Source organism: Morone saxatilis, unplaced genomic scaffold (assembly GCF_004916995.1).
Source record: "Morone saxatilis isolate NCDOM2014 unplaced genomic scaffold, NCSU_SB_2.0 Contig3, whole genome shotgun sequence".
Classification (NCBI taxonomy): Eukaryota; Metazoa; Chordata; class Actinopteri; family Moronidae; genus Morone; species Morone saxatilis.
Window position 1 is genome coordinate 10,739,991 of NW_023339873.1, and position 13,172 is coordinate 10,753,162.

At 37.8% G+C, this 13,172-nt stretch overlaps 1 protein-coding gene across 2 annotated transcripts in view; it reads left to right on the plus strand.

The window, feature by feature from the left end:
* fancm (FA complementation group M) overlaps positions 1 to 13,172 on the plus strand; it is a 42,723-nt gene that overhangs the window by 22,377 nt on the left and 7,174 nt on the right. The window contains exons 5-14 of one of the 2 annotated variants that reach the window (XM_035674050.1): positions 135 to 266; positions 851 to 983; positions 1,164 to 1,256; positions 1,467 to 1,562; positions 1,873 to 2,045; positions 2,908 to 3,114; positions 3,233 to 3,473; positions 3,572 to 3,720; positions 4,327 to 4,491; positions 12,542 to 13,172. The exon at positions 12,542 to 13,172 is cut by the window's right edge and continues 1,332 nt beyond it. In XM_035674050.1, the coding sequence (XP_035529943.1) occupies positions 135 to 266; positions 851 to 983; positions 1,164 to 1,256; positions 1,467 to 1,562; positions 1,873 to 2,045; positions 2,908 to 3,114; positions 3,233 to 3,473; positions 3,572 to 3,720; positions 4,327 to 4,491; positions 12,542 to 13,172 (2,020 nt within the window). Of the gene's footprint in view, positions 1 to 134; positions 267 to 850; positions 984 to 1,163; positions 1,257 to 1,466; positions 1,563 to 1,872; positions 2,046 to 2,907; positions 3,115 to 3,232; positions 3,474 to 3,571; positions 3,721 to 4,326; positions 4,492 to 12,541 lie in introns of those variants that run through there. The other variant, XM_035674049.1, reaches the window with a different exon arrangement.

Consider the following 13,172-nt stretch of genomic DNA (forward strand, 5'->3'; position numbering starts at 1 on the left):
TGTGTGTGTGTGTTTGTTTTTGGGTGGACGCAAATTCCAGCTTTATGTCAGTACAATGCTAGCTAGTCAGTCTGATACATTATCCCTTAACACAGGAAATGGCTTATTAATGAGTTTGTTACTCTTCCTGCCAGGTGCTGGAGAAATTCATGTCTCGTCTGGTCCAGAACCGGGTGATGGCTCACAAAGACCTGCGGACTCTCGGCAAATACCAGCTCATCCTCGCCAGGGACCAGTTCCGCAAGAACCCACCACCACACATCAAGGCACGGACTATGCTTTATTTAAAATTGGGTGCTGTTTGTGTTATATAATACAAATGTATGCTATAAAATGAAGTTTTACATTATATGATATCACTGGTGCTCCATGTTCATATGCATGCCCCAAAAAGATGTGCCCAAGGCTGTAGAAAATAATCAATCACACAGTGTGCTCTAGACTGTTTATAAATATGATCCATTTAGATGATTTGATTTTTACTGTATTTTCTTTTAGAGCATTGTCTGGTAGTTGAAGGAAAATGTATGGATTTTCTGTCCAAGTGAGAATAAGTATGACTACCTGAATGAAGCATCAGAGTGTTTATATTTAGTGGGAGTGAATTACATAACATTACATAATAGAATTGAGAATTGAGGTTAATGCATTATTTTTGATACTGAGGTTTCATTTGCAAATGACAGTAATGCATTGATGTATTTTGAAATGTAGTTAATGCAACAGTTCATATTCATAAAGCCCACAACCTTTTATTTTAATTTAATTAGATTTTTTCTTTTTTTAAATCAATTTCTTACTAGTGTTTACAATGGTCTTGTGGACTCACATGCTCTCCTGCTCTCTACAGGGTCCACAGCAGGGAATGCTGGAGGGCGACTTCGCCCTTTGTATCAGCCTGTACCATGGCTACGAGCTGCTGATGCAGATGGGGCTCCGATCGCTCTTCTTTTACATCCAGGGAATCATGGACGGATCCAGAGGTCACTTACCTTACCCTCAGGCTTTCAGTCTATTTAGTTGCACTTTATCCACATAATAAGGGCTTTGCTGCATTAGAGAACATAATTCCACACCCCCTCACCCCCAGCATTGTCCATCAGTGTATGTACACTAAATAATGTGTCATGTTATATTGACTCTCCATGCTTTGTTTGATTCAGAGATGTCCAGGGCCAGGAATGAGCTGCAGAGGACTCCCACCTTCATGGACCTTTACCATAAACTAGAAGCAATGTTTGTGAAGCCATCAGCGGGTACCTGAGCACTCATTCATATCATATCAGTCACATTTCTGAGGCTTTCTTACGTAGTTGAATGAGGCATTTTGATGGGAGGTTTCTTGATACCACTTCTCTCCAATTTAGAAACAGAATGCCTCATTTTACTTTAAAAGTAGAAGTACTTTAAAATATAGCAAAAGAATACATAAATACACTAACATCCTTTATGATTAATACTCCTAGGTCCAGATGAGCCGTTCATTTACAGTCACCCCAAACTGGAGAAACTGGAGGAAGTGGTGGTGCAGCATTTCAGACTGTGGGCTCAGAGCAATAATGGTGATTTTTTTCATTATAGCAGTGCTATGCTGTGACTCATACGTGAAATGATTGTTCAAGCTGAGATCTACAATTCTCTTTATGTTCTAGCTACAGCAAAGAGAGAACATCTAGCAGTTCAAGACTCCAATGATGCAACATTGGAGTCTTATTGTGTTTTTAGCCATTGTGTCCAAACAATGTTTAAAATCTTTTGATTTTGGATCATGTTTACACTTCACAGAACAAAGAGACATTATTTTTTAAAGTACTGTAAGAAATAAGCTCATGATTACTGTTTCTCTTCTGTCTCATTAATGTCCGGGTTCAGGTCCTCAGGAAGTAAGCACGCGTGTGATGATCTTTTCATCGTTCCGTGAGAGCGTACAGGAGATTGCAGCAATGTTGAACCGTCATGCTCCTCTGATAAGGGTCATGACCTTTATGGGCCAGGCCTCAGCAGGGAAGGGAGTCAAAGGCTTCACCCAAAAGGAGCAACTGGAGGTACAAACTATATGCCTTTTTTTATTTATCAAAGGGCAGATTTACAGTAAGATCAGGAATATATAGTAAATTAAGAAATATAAAAAGGGAATATGATTGCAAAATTGTGAAGAAAAGCTTATTAAAAACCTACATCAAGCTGAAAATGTGCCTTAAAGGGGAGAGTGTCAAAACTTAAATTTAAACTTAAAAAATGAATTACATAAATGATAAATGATGATGAATTGAACTTACTAAAGTTGAGTATAAAGTCTGAAGTACAGAAAACTTGAATAGAACACAAACACTCAAGACTTTATGATTGTATTAATATTCAATATTAATATTACATTACCTACGTAGTGTGAGTAGTATTGTGAGCTTGCTCATTAATGTGGTAGGCGATAAGAGGGCGGTCAGTGGTGTGAGAGAAGAAATTAGAATACTATTTGTATATATGTCACAATCCTTTTACAGAGAGTAAAGAGTCTACTGTTCATCCTTCATCTGAGGATTTAATTTAAACTTCTGTCTCTCTTTGTCCTTGTTGGGGATATTTTCAAGCTGAATGCTGTCATTTATGGCACTGTAGAAGTGTACCTTGTAAAACAAACAACAAAAAAGGGTGTGGCGGCCGTTGCATTGATTTAACTGCTGGTTGCCTTGCACTGAAATTACTCTGCAGACAGTCTGTGCCATTTCCTCTAAATGATAATGCAGTATTCATGATGTAAATGTACAGTGTGTCCTGCACACATCGGCTTCAATTTAAGGAGCTAGCACAGATATTCACATACCATACACATGAGTTTAGATAAAGGTACAGATTTGAATACTTTTACTGTGTATAGCTGGGTTTATGCTGTCCATGTGTGTGTTATAGGTGGTGCACAGGTTCCGTCAGGGAGGCTTCAACACGCTGGTGTCGACCTGTGTGGGGGAGGAGGGGCTGGATATCGGAGAGGTGGACCTCATTGTTTGCTTCGATGCCCAGAAGAACCCCATCCGCCTGGTGCAGCGAATGGGACGTACTGGACGTAAGCGGCAGGGACGAATTGTTGTCATCCTGGCTGAGGGACGCGAGGAGAAGGTGAGTGTTGAGCCATGGACCCTCAAACTAAAGGTTTGATGCTTTTTCAGAGCTGATTAAGCCCACACGGATCCATAAAAACCCCTTATACCAAACTTTTAACCTTTGTGTTCCTCAGACGTACAACCAGAGCCAGAGCAACAAGCGCAGTGTGTACAAGTCTATTATCGGCAACAGAAACGGGTTCCACATGTATCCCAGCAGTCCTCGCATGCTGCCCGAGGGGGTTAACCCCACCCTGCATAAGATGCACATTACCTGTGGCCAGTTTGACCACCAGGAGAGCAGCAGGCGGTCTGTCAAGGGTCGACGATCCCACTCTGAGGGACGGGCCTCACTCATCCACCCTCAAAACCTAAGTGAGTGATGTAGCAGGAGGAGATTGTGGTTATTCAAACTGGAGATTCCTTTATTAAAGAAACTGGATTTCTGAGTTTGTGTCTGTCTGATGTGGTAGTTCGGCAGGGCGGTGCAACGTCGGATGGGTTTCTGAGCAGCACTGAATATTCCCTCTGGACGTCCACCATGAGGCTGGAGGAGGATGAAGCTCATCCAACCCTGAAACAGTCACACTTCATGTCCCTACCCAGTGATCTACCACCTCAGGTTTTTTTCTTTTTCCTGTCTTTGTTTCTTGTGCAGGTCTGAAAAGTACCAGACAGTGGAAGACAATGTAAATAAAGATAAAGTGCCCATTTTGAGGCCGGTATACTGTACACATTTAATAAGGAAATAATCCATTAAAAGATAATGATATATAATATCATATTATTATAATAATGATATATATTATATAGTTTACAAAGAAGTTACTGGAATGATTGACTAAGACTCCTGTCAGTCAAGCATTAAAACTGTAATATCTTTTAATAAAACTGATTAACTGACTCCATAACATTTTGCAGAAAAAAATGATAGTAAAAATGAAACTTTAGATATTTTGAATTGATCTCTATCGATCATAAGAATATATATTTGGAGTCATTAATGGTACAGCATCTTAGTGCAATTCTGCACTGGCTCCTGTTTTTGACAGTTTCTGTGATTTCAGGTGGCTTAGTTATGTGTAAAAAAAATAATATGAACCTTGCTATATTCCTTCCTGTGTCTTTTTTCTTTACTGGTTGAATATAGTGTTACTATGTTACTATTTATTATAATTTATTTTTATTATTTTTTTTTTATATATTCATGTAATTTTATGTCCCAAAGGAGGAATTTTCTAAAAGCGGACCACCATCCAGAGAGCTGTCTTTGTGGGAATGGAGACACTGGCAGCATAAAGCACTTCCTACCCATGTTGTTAATCATTCCCTCCGCTGCCACCACTTCATTAAGGTGATGGAGCTCATAGACGGCATGAGAGAGGAAAATGAGGTGAGAACAGGGTGTTAATGTATGATAATAATGCTGTGTATTGATTCTCTGAGGCAAATCTCTGATCTAATGTAGTCCCAATCTCTTGCATGAAGAAGGAAAACTGAACCTCAAACATCTTACATGAACGTTGCCTCGTTTCATAAAAGAGAGACAGTATTGTGTGTTTATGCGAGAGAAGAGCAAACTTTATAAATTTAGCAGGCTGAAGGGAGTCAGCTGAGTCGCATGCAAACACGCGATTGTGAGTTACTACATTCATGGCTTTGACCTGGAAGGCAAATTCCTGGCATTATAAACAGGCTCTATGGTGTAATTGTGGTTTTACTGTGTTGGTTTATTTACTTTGTGTTGTTTTTTTTTTTTTTTAAATTCATTTAGAATCAACAGTAGTTGTCCGGGCTGTTTCTCCTCTTTTATTATTCCTCTCAAATTAGATTAGACTTTGATGTCACTCTTTCCTGACCTAGTAGCATAGCGTAGGTCATAGTCTAAGCTGCTAATTGGTAGCAAATCTTGTTTTTCTGGTAGCTTGAAAGGATCAGTCATATCACCGAGGTCATTAGATCTATTAGAACTAGTCACAAAACAGTTGTACAGAATGTTTCAAACTGCACTGTCGCTACGATGTGGTTTAACAAGCAGTATCAGACACGTAATTTAACTACTCCCATTACTCTCTTTTTGACCTTGTTTACATTTTGCCAATCCCCCCTCCTATTGCACACCTTATCACTTCCAAATATCTGTTCTAAGAGTGTTCCAGGCCTCCTGCTCTAACCATCTGCCATTTTATAAGATTATGCCATCGATAACACCCCTGAATTTGTCCAAATCCTTGAAATTGGGTCAGAGATTACGATAAAACTGACTATTGGCTAAAACTAACAAGTGGGCTCTTATTACCCCCTCCCGCATTGTAAGTTTTGACCATACATGGGAAGGAAAGAATTATCCCACCTGTAAAAACAAAACTGGATTATAGCACAAGATGGCAGCTAATGTCTCACACACCTCCAGGATGAATTCAGGTCATGAGGTACCCCAGCAGACAAAGGATAACGTCAGTTCAAACTATTGACCTGACCCAAATGTGAAAAAACAAAAAACAAAAAAAACTACACCTGTAGAAACTGCCATGTATGACATTATGAAGTCTCCAAAAGTAAAAACAAACAAAACAGTATGTGGAACACAAATTACATAAACCTGAACCCTAATTAGTGCAGTGGTTCGGCTGTAAAGCCTTCATTTCAACTTCGAGGATCAATTAAATACCAACCAATCTACCTACCTATCTACCTACCTACCTACCTACCTTTAGCAGGTGAAGCTGCATGTTTATTTCATATACAGTAAATTATCCCCTAACACTTTACAGCACTCAGAGATGACATATAGTACTGTACCTCCTTTAAGCAATGGTGGTAGAAGTATTCAGATCTTTTTACTTTCATAAGTAGTCCTACAGTCATAATTGTACTTAGTTAATCTTTTTTTTTTTATCCTAAAAATTTACTTTAAGTATCAAAACAAGCACAATGATCTTTGTCAGTGTTGTATGTTATACACTATATATTAGTGATGCATTTTTTTGTTGTTGCTGTGGAGGTAAAGCTACTATTACTGTTGGATAATTTCATCTGTTATTTTAATCATTGTAACTGTTTAGACATGTTTAATCTAGGTCTGCATCATGTTGTGCATAAATAATTCCATTCAAGTGAGTGCTGTAGTAAATAAATAGACAAACATAGACCAAACCTGGATCCGGATCTGGCAAAAAGAAAAAAACATGAGCCATAGTTTAACTTTCCTCCAAATGAAATTAAAATCAGTTTTCAGACAAACAAATGGGGCCAAAAACAAAACGTCTGGAGTTAATTAGATTATAATTTATAAAACATTTCTAGGATTTTTTTTTTTTTTGATTAAATAAGCAAGTCTGTTTTTGTTTATTTCCATTTTTCCTAACCCACAAATATGTTTTTCAGTACAAAATTTTAAACATGTTCATAAAACATATTTGTGCAGCCCAGTGTTGCAGTGTTTCCCCTTTAATTTCACAAATTTACCATCAAAAACAATTTTACTGTTGTGATGATGAATTTCATTATTTACAGCCCACATACAGTAGACATCCACGCTTTGTGCAAACAGATGTGTTTCCGTTGACACACAAGCAGCCTGTTGCTGTTGCTCTACGCTCATCTTCACTCTGGGAGAGATAACGTCAGCCATGGCTTACTTTCTTGGCCTGAATTTGCAGAGAGGCCTTCTGACCCTTTGCTCCAGAAACATCAGAGGGAAGGCAAAAAATGAAGCACCTAAATGAAATTCCCCACTTTATTTTATCTTTTAAATCTTGCCCACACCGACCAGCCTTGCACTCTAAAAGCTATTTGTCTTATTTGAGGCAATTTTTCTGTCTGGGCAAGTTCAAAACCATGCTGTGCCTTTCTTTGCACTGCTTTTTTCTCTTTATGACGAGGAGACGCAGGCAGGCACGCAGGCCTCCTCTCCTGTGATTATGTAACGCTTATCTGAACTGTTACATAAAGCCAGGAAGTTGGAAGTAGGCCGGGCTGTGATGACCTACATGTATAGCGTACTAGGCTGCGGTAGGGGAGAGCGGGAGATCAAACAGATGCAAAACAAACAAAACAAACAAACACGAAACCGTTTAAAAAATAATTAAAGTGGGACTAAATTACAGAGTCATTATTCAAATATTACTGATTATTAGTATGTTTGATTTGGTATTTCATGTAGGATAGTTTAAGTTTGATTGACTTGTTTTGTTGTTTATTTGAAAAATTTATTAATTTGCAAAAAACTATGAAGACAGAATATTTATTTATTATTTATATATATATTTTTTTATTATTCACTATTATTTCTTATGATACATTTATTTTGGTAACAAAATCATATTTTTGAGAGCTTCCAGTATAAGTGTTGTGTCTCACATTTCATTCTTGCTTATTGTCGACATTTGGACATGTTCAAGCTTGACGTTGTTGCACATCTATTATAACTGGCTGACGTCAGAAGTAGCTTTTTAAAAGCCTCATACTCTCTCATGCCTTTTTTTTTAATCTGTGTTCAGATGTACTTTTTCTTTTTTGTATCAGCAGTGTTGGATGAATTATTCAGATTCTGGATGAATTATTCAGATTCTGAATTAATTAAAAGAAACAATACCATACTGTAAACATAAAAATACTCCATTACAAGTAAAAGTCCTACATTGAGAGTGTTGGTCTGTCGATCAGCCTCTACCGGTTTGAGCCGTACCATGTTTGGAAACAAAGTCATGCAGCCGGGTTAATATGGATGCTGCATTCTTTGTGTGTGTTCATGAGCAGCAAATTTGTATGGTTATTGTAGTGCAATGAGATGATTAACAAAGAGGGGTTTCCACTTTGCTGCTTCCTTCATCATGCAGTCTGAGACAACACAAACCCTCTGACCCTTCCAGCCTTTGCAGCGCTCTCTTTACCCTCGTCATCAATTTTATTTCAGTCTGTGGTATCTCTAGATCCCGAGCCGTAATCTGATCCATAATTAATTGTGCGCCAGGGGTTACGGTAATCCTGTGTGAATCAATTTCGAGTGTGCCGAGAAGAGGTGGTAAAACTCACAAGAAAGGAGATTTTAAAATGTATCTCTGAAGGAGGAAAATGATGAGACATTCCCTCAGTGCCCAGTGCGACTGAATCCTTGAATACCTAAAAGCCTTTGTTCCATTTTCCATAAGGATTGTGACGTTTAAAGGACGTGCTGTGGCCTTGGTCTTTGTGCAAAGTGGACAGCTATGAGCAAAGCTGTGTCCGAGGGATACAGGAGTTTTAAGGATTTGTATAAGATGGATTACCCTAAAAAAAAAAAAAATAAACGATTTACTTCTCTGATTTATGGCTGTACTCTTAGAATATTACAATAACACTAACTGCAGTAAAGTTACACTACGAGTTCATGTTATGTTAGTAAACAGTCTTTCTGTTGAGACCTGTTCTTCATGTATGCTTGTCGTAGCTGTGATTTCAGTTTTACTTGATAACCCGTCTCACAGGTGAAAAGGCCCAGGTGTACGCAGTAAAATTAACAAACGTTCTATTCAAGTTTCCCAGTAAGTTATGACAGTGTGACGGAGAGCCAGCATGCACAACACTAGGACTCACTGAAATCATTTGTTTTATTATTTACACCTGTAGAAACTGCTATCTCTCCAAAACTGATTGACTATTACTGTTACTGGAGTTGGTTCGCTGGCACGGAACATGGGCTGCCCACTGCTCCCAGTACTTCAGATGGGTCAAATGCAGAGAATGAATGAATGGGAATTTATATTTTATTATACTGTTAAAACCTTGTTTACTTTTGTAATTATTGTAAACACAGGTTTAAACCTACAAGACATAAATAGTACCCTAATTTGTTTTAGAATAGATCTAATTTTGTGTGATTATTATAGTAATTTACTTTTTGATTAATTGGGATTTTAAAGTATTAATAAATATATTTTTAAAAGTGAATTAGTAAAATGTAAACACATACATAAACAGACCTATATTTTTATTTATTATGATTTTTGATTATGATGATTATGAAACTGAGAAATCCAAATCTTTAAATTTTATATGCGAGTATCCAGTCTTTTAAATGGTGAGAAAATATTGATTGGGACTTAAAATTATAAATAATGAAATTTTTTAATTGTTTAAATTGTTGTTCTGGATTCAAAACTTTAATTTTATATGTGAATGCCAGTAATTTACATGGCAAAATGATTAGTAAATAATGCATTTTTAAATTATGTTCAAAATCTAAATACAGCTGGAAACAGGTCTGTTGTGATCAGCTAAGAAAACCACAATTTTTCTGATATTTTTATTCGTAAATATTATATGTGAATGCCAGTAATTTAAATGGTTAAAAAATGCTGATTGAAACTTTAAGCGATCGATAATGTACTGAATAAAAAAAAATTTAAAAAGCCATTTAAAATGTATTTTTCATTCCATTAATAGTGTGCTCCACCCTGAAAAAACTGATATAGAAATAGAAAATATAAACAAAATATAAAATCTTCTCACTCAATAATTATTAATCTCCTGCTTTATAACTTGCAGACTCTTTTTCATCCACACCTAAATTTAGAAACACATATTTAAGAACATCTTTCTTTTATTTGACATACATTCATCTTTTTTTTTAATGTCTCCCTTATTTATTTACATATCAGCCATATTTCCAGTAGAATGTGTTAGTTTTTAAAATATAATAACTGTTAAATAGTTTTCTTTTCCATCAGATTTTGTTGTAACATGATTCGATGACATTAATCTTCGTCAGCTCCTGTTGTTTGTTTGTTTTTCAACAGGGAAACGCCATTTAAAGTATTTGCATTGTCTTCAGTTCCGGACCAATTAGATTAAATTTTTTCAGTGGAAAGCCTCAATAACAAAAACTCACATACAGTGTTCACTGACCTTTTTCTGTATCCCTCTGCTACATGCTGAACATTGCAAAAGCTTTTTTCTCTTAAGTATGTTGGCAAGCGGACCACAATAGCACGCTGATTAGAAGTGTGATAGACGAGTGAACAAGTGAACAATAAAAACTGACTGATGACACACTACGCTTCATACCGGCACCAGCTCATAAAGTAGAAACCTGCTGATCAACACTTCTTGTCTCATGTTTTAGCTCATTCAGTTCATGCCACATAATGAGGACAGGAACACTTTTCCTGTGATTACTCAATCTTACAAAACCACCTAATGAGTCCAGTTCAGCTGTACAATTAATTAGAAGTAAATAAAATATTTTAAAAAGAATCAGTAAACATCCTTGTTGCTTTCAAAATGTCAAACCGACAACCAGACTGAAATATCTCAACAGCTATCGGATGGATTGTCAGGAAAGTGTGTACAGACATTCATGCCCCCCTCAGGGTGAATTGTAATCACTTTGATATTTTAACTTTTTATCTAGCGCCACCAACAGGTCAAAATTTTATTTTGTATAGTACTTTGGTTTGTGACTAAATGCGTACAAAACTAATGACATTCCCATCAACCTCAGGTGTAATTTATAGACACCTACTAAACATCAGCACATTACCATTGTGAGCCTGCACACATTTAGCTCAAAGCACCCCTGTGCCTCTGTAGTCTCACAGAGCTGCTTGCATGTCTGTAGACCAGGGGTGCCCAAACTTTTCCCCTTGGAGGGCCAAAACTGAAACGTAATAGTGGGTCATGGGCCAAAAGCAAACATCTATTTTATTGTATTGTATTATTAAAATGCAAAATTGATCCCAAGTCCCCTTAATTGACTGACTTCCTGTGCAAATTGTGACTCTGCCCACTCTGCTCAGATTATGATAAATTATTAGGAATCCTGCTTATTTGAAGCATTTTTTACCTCTTAATAAATAAAACAGCAATTTAATATTAACATAAACATAAACATCTGGAGGTCCAAATCAAACCTTATGGCAGGTCAGCTTTGGCCCACGGGCCCAAGTCTGGCAGCCCTGCTGTAGACTCTTAGTATTAGGGCCACCATAAGCAGGGAAAAAATAGATATACATTTGTGAGAAAAAAAATCTATGTCTATCTCTTGTTGTATTTTTAAAATATAACCAGAAAACCCCAGAAGTGGAATAGAATAAATAAGTGATCGTTTCATAAGTGACTTCAGTTTAACATGGTGAGTTTTTAGTTGACATATAAAAGAAAGTACAAAAGTAGCAGTGTGGGTTCATTCTACAGTTTCAGTGCCATGATGACAAATCCAGTCAGCCTTGGTAGAAAATTTATACTACGTCCTTGTACGTAAATTGCAATCATCGGAAACAAAGGTTGGTGTCATTCCTTTTTGTAGTTCCAGTGAAAAGGCTTGTCGTGACAATTTAGTGCTTTTTTACTGAGTGCTGAGTATAGAGAGTTAAAAAAATCAAGACAGAATGACATTTTGGCCCCCAGGTCAGTGGCAGACAGAAATGGTTTTATTTTAAAGATACCTACACGTTTGATTTGGTGTTTAAAGCGCGTCTAATATAAAAAAAAGTTTTACAGTAAATGCTTGACATTGAGTGGAATAGGTGGAACAGTGGGCAGTCGACACCATACAGTTCATCTACACTTAGTGACCTGTGAGTGTAAAGACACAGCAGGGTTTTACCAACTCTATATGGATCAAAAGTGTGGCCTGTGCAAGTGGCATGCATGAAGCTTAGTGGCCTGCACAAATTCACATTTTCAGTTTTATAAGTGCGGAAACAGGCACTTTTTCATGTGAGCTATGACCTATCTCACCATAGGAAGGTCTTTAATGCACAGTTCCCCATTTTTAGCAATGCTTGGGGCCATTTGTCCCCATTCAGATCATTCCCACTCTATTAAGCGTAAAGCTTGTTTAATGCAGTGACTTAAAGCGTCCTCTCATCCAGTTTTATTGCACTCTTTATAGGAGAAACTCATATTTATCTCTCCATACACACTCAGGCCTTTTCTCACTCCACATTAGACTTCTGTCTTTTATACTCACTGAGCATCTTCATCCTGCTGGTCACCGGTTCGATGGCACCCTGTCGGCCCAGGCAGGATACCACTATAGATGAATCACTTCCACTTCATGTGGTTTGCACAGATAACCGCTGTGGGATGATTACGATGCTGCTTGTGCATATGAAACAACAAGAAACAAATGATTTATAGTGGTATTTGTTCTTTAAAATTATTCTGTTTATTTATCTGTCGTTCTGGATATTTTAGAAAAACAAATAAATCTGAAATGTTACGTCAGGCTCTCGTATGTGCTCCACATGTGGCTGCAATGTGACATCTCTTCATAGGACACTTCTTGATTAGATTACTGTATGAACTGACAAGCTGTTTGATTGGTGAATTTGCCTTCCTGAGGGTCACAAGTGTTGGTCCAGAGGCTGATTACAGCTCCTTGACTTTGGTTCTCCTTCAGAGTCTTCTTATACAACTCTTCTGTTTGTGTGTTTGTGTGTGTTTATGTTTGTGTTTAGGGGGAATGTCGATACGAACAGGAGCTTCTTCCCTACCTCCACAAAGAGGTTGGCCATGTGAAGAACAGACAGAAGAAACAGCAGAGCACCAAGACCTGCACCAAAAGTACCAACAACAAATCCAAACCACGGCACTCAGTGTTGTCTGATCTGGAATGCATTGATGAGGAAGCAGAGAGGGAAAATACACACGTTTCCGCGACAAAACAAAGACTTCCTTGTGATAACATCACAGAGCACCCAGGACCTGAGGCAATCTGTCCTCGTCCCTCAATCAATGACTGTCCAGAAGCTGATATGGATGATGACTGTGTCTTTATTAATGAGAATGTCATCAAGTCAGAGCACACAGTTGGCGAGCCTGTAAATATAGACAATCTATCACAGTTGATTACCAAGACTGATGAAGATATTGAACTTCAGGCCATGTTCTACCTTCCTAAATGGGATTCAGCACCTCCCCCCTCGTCTGCTAAACTGCGCCCAGGAAGAGACGAGAGTCTAAAGGTCATCCTGGCCAACGTGGCGGAGCTCCTGTCCCGATCTCCGCCATCACCGACTGAAGATTTAGAGGCCGACATGGATGCTCCATCACTTCCTCCCTCTCCTCGGCGACCTCATCAGCCATTCC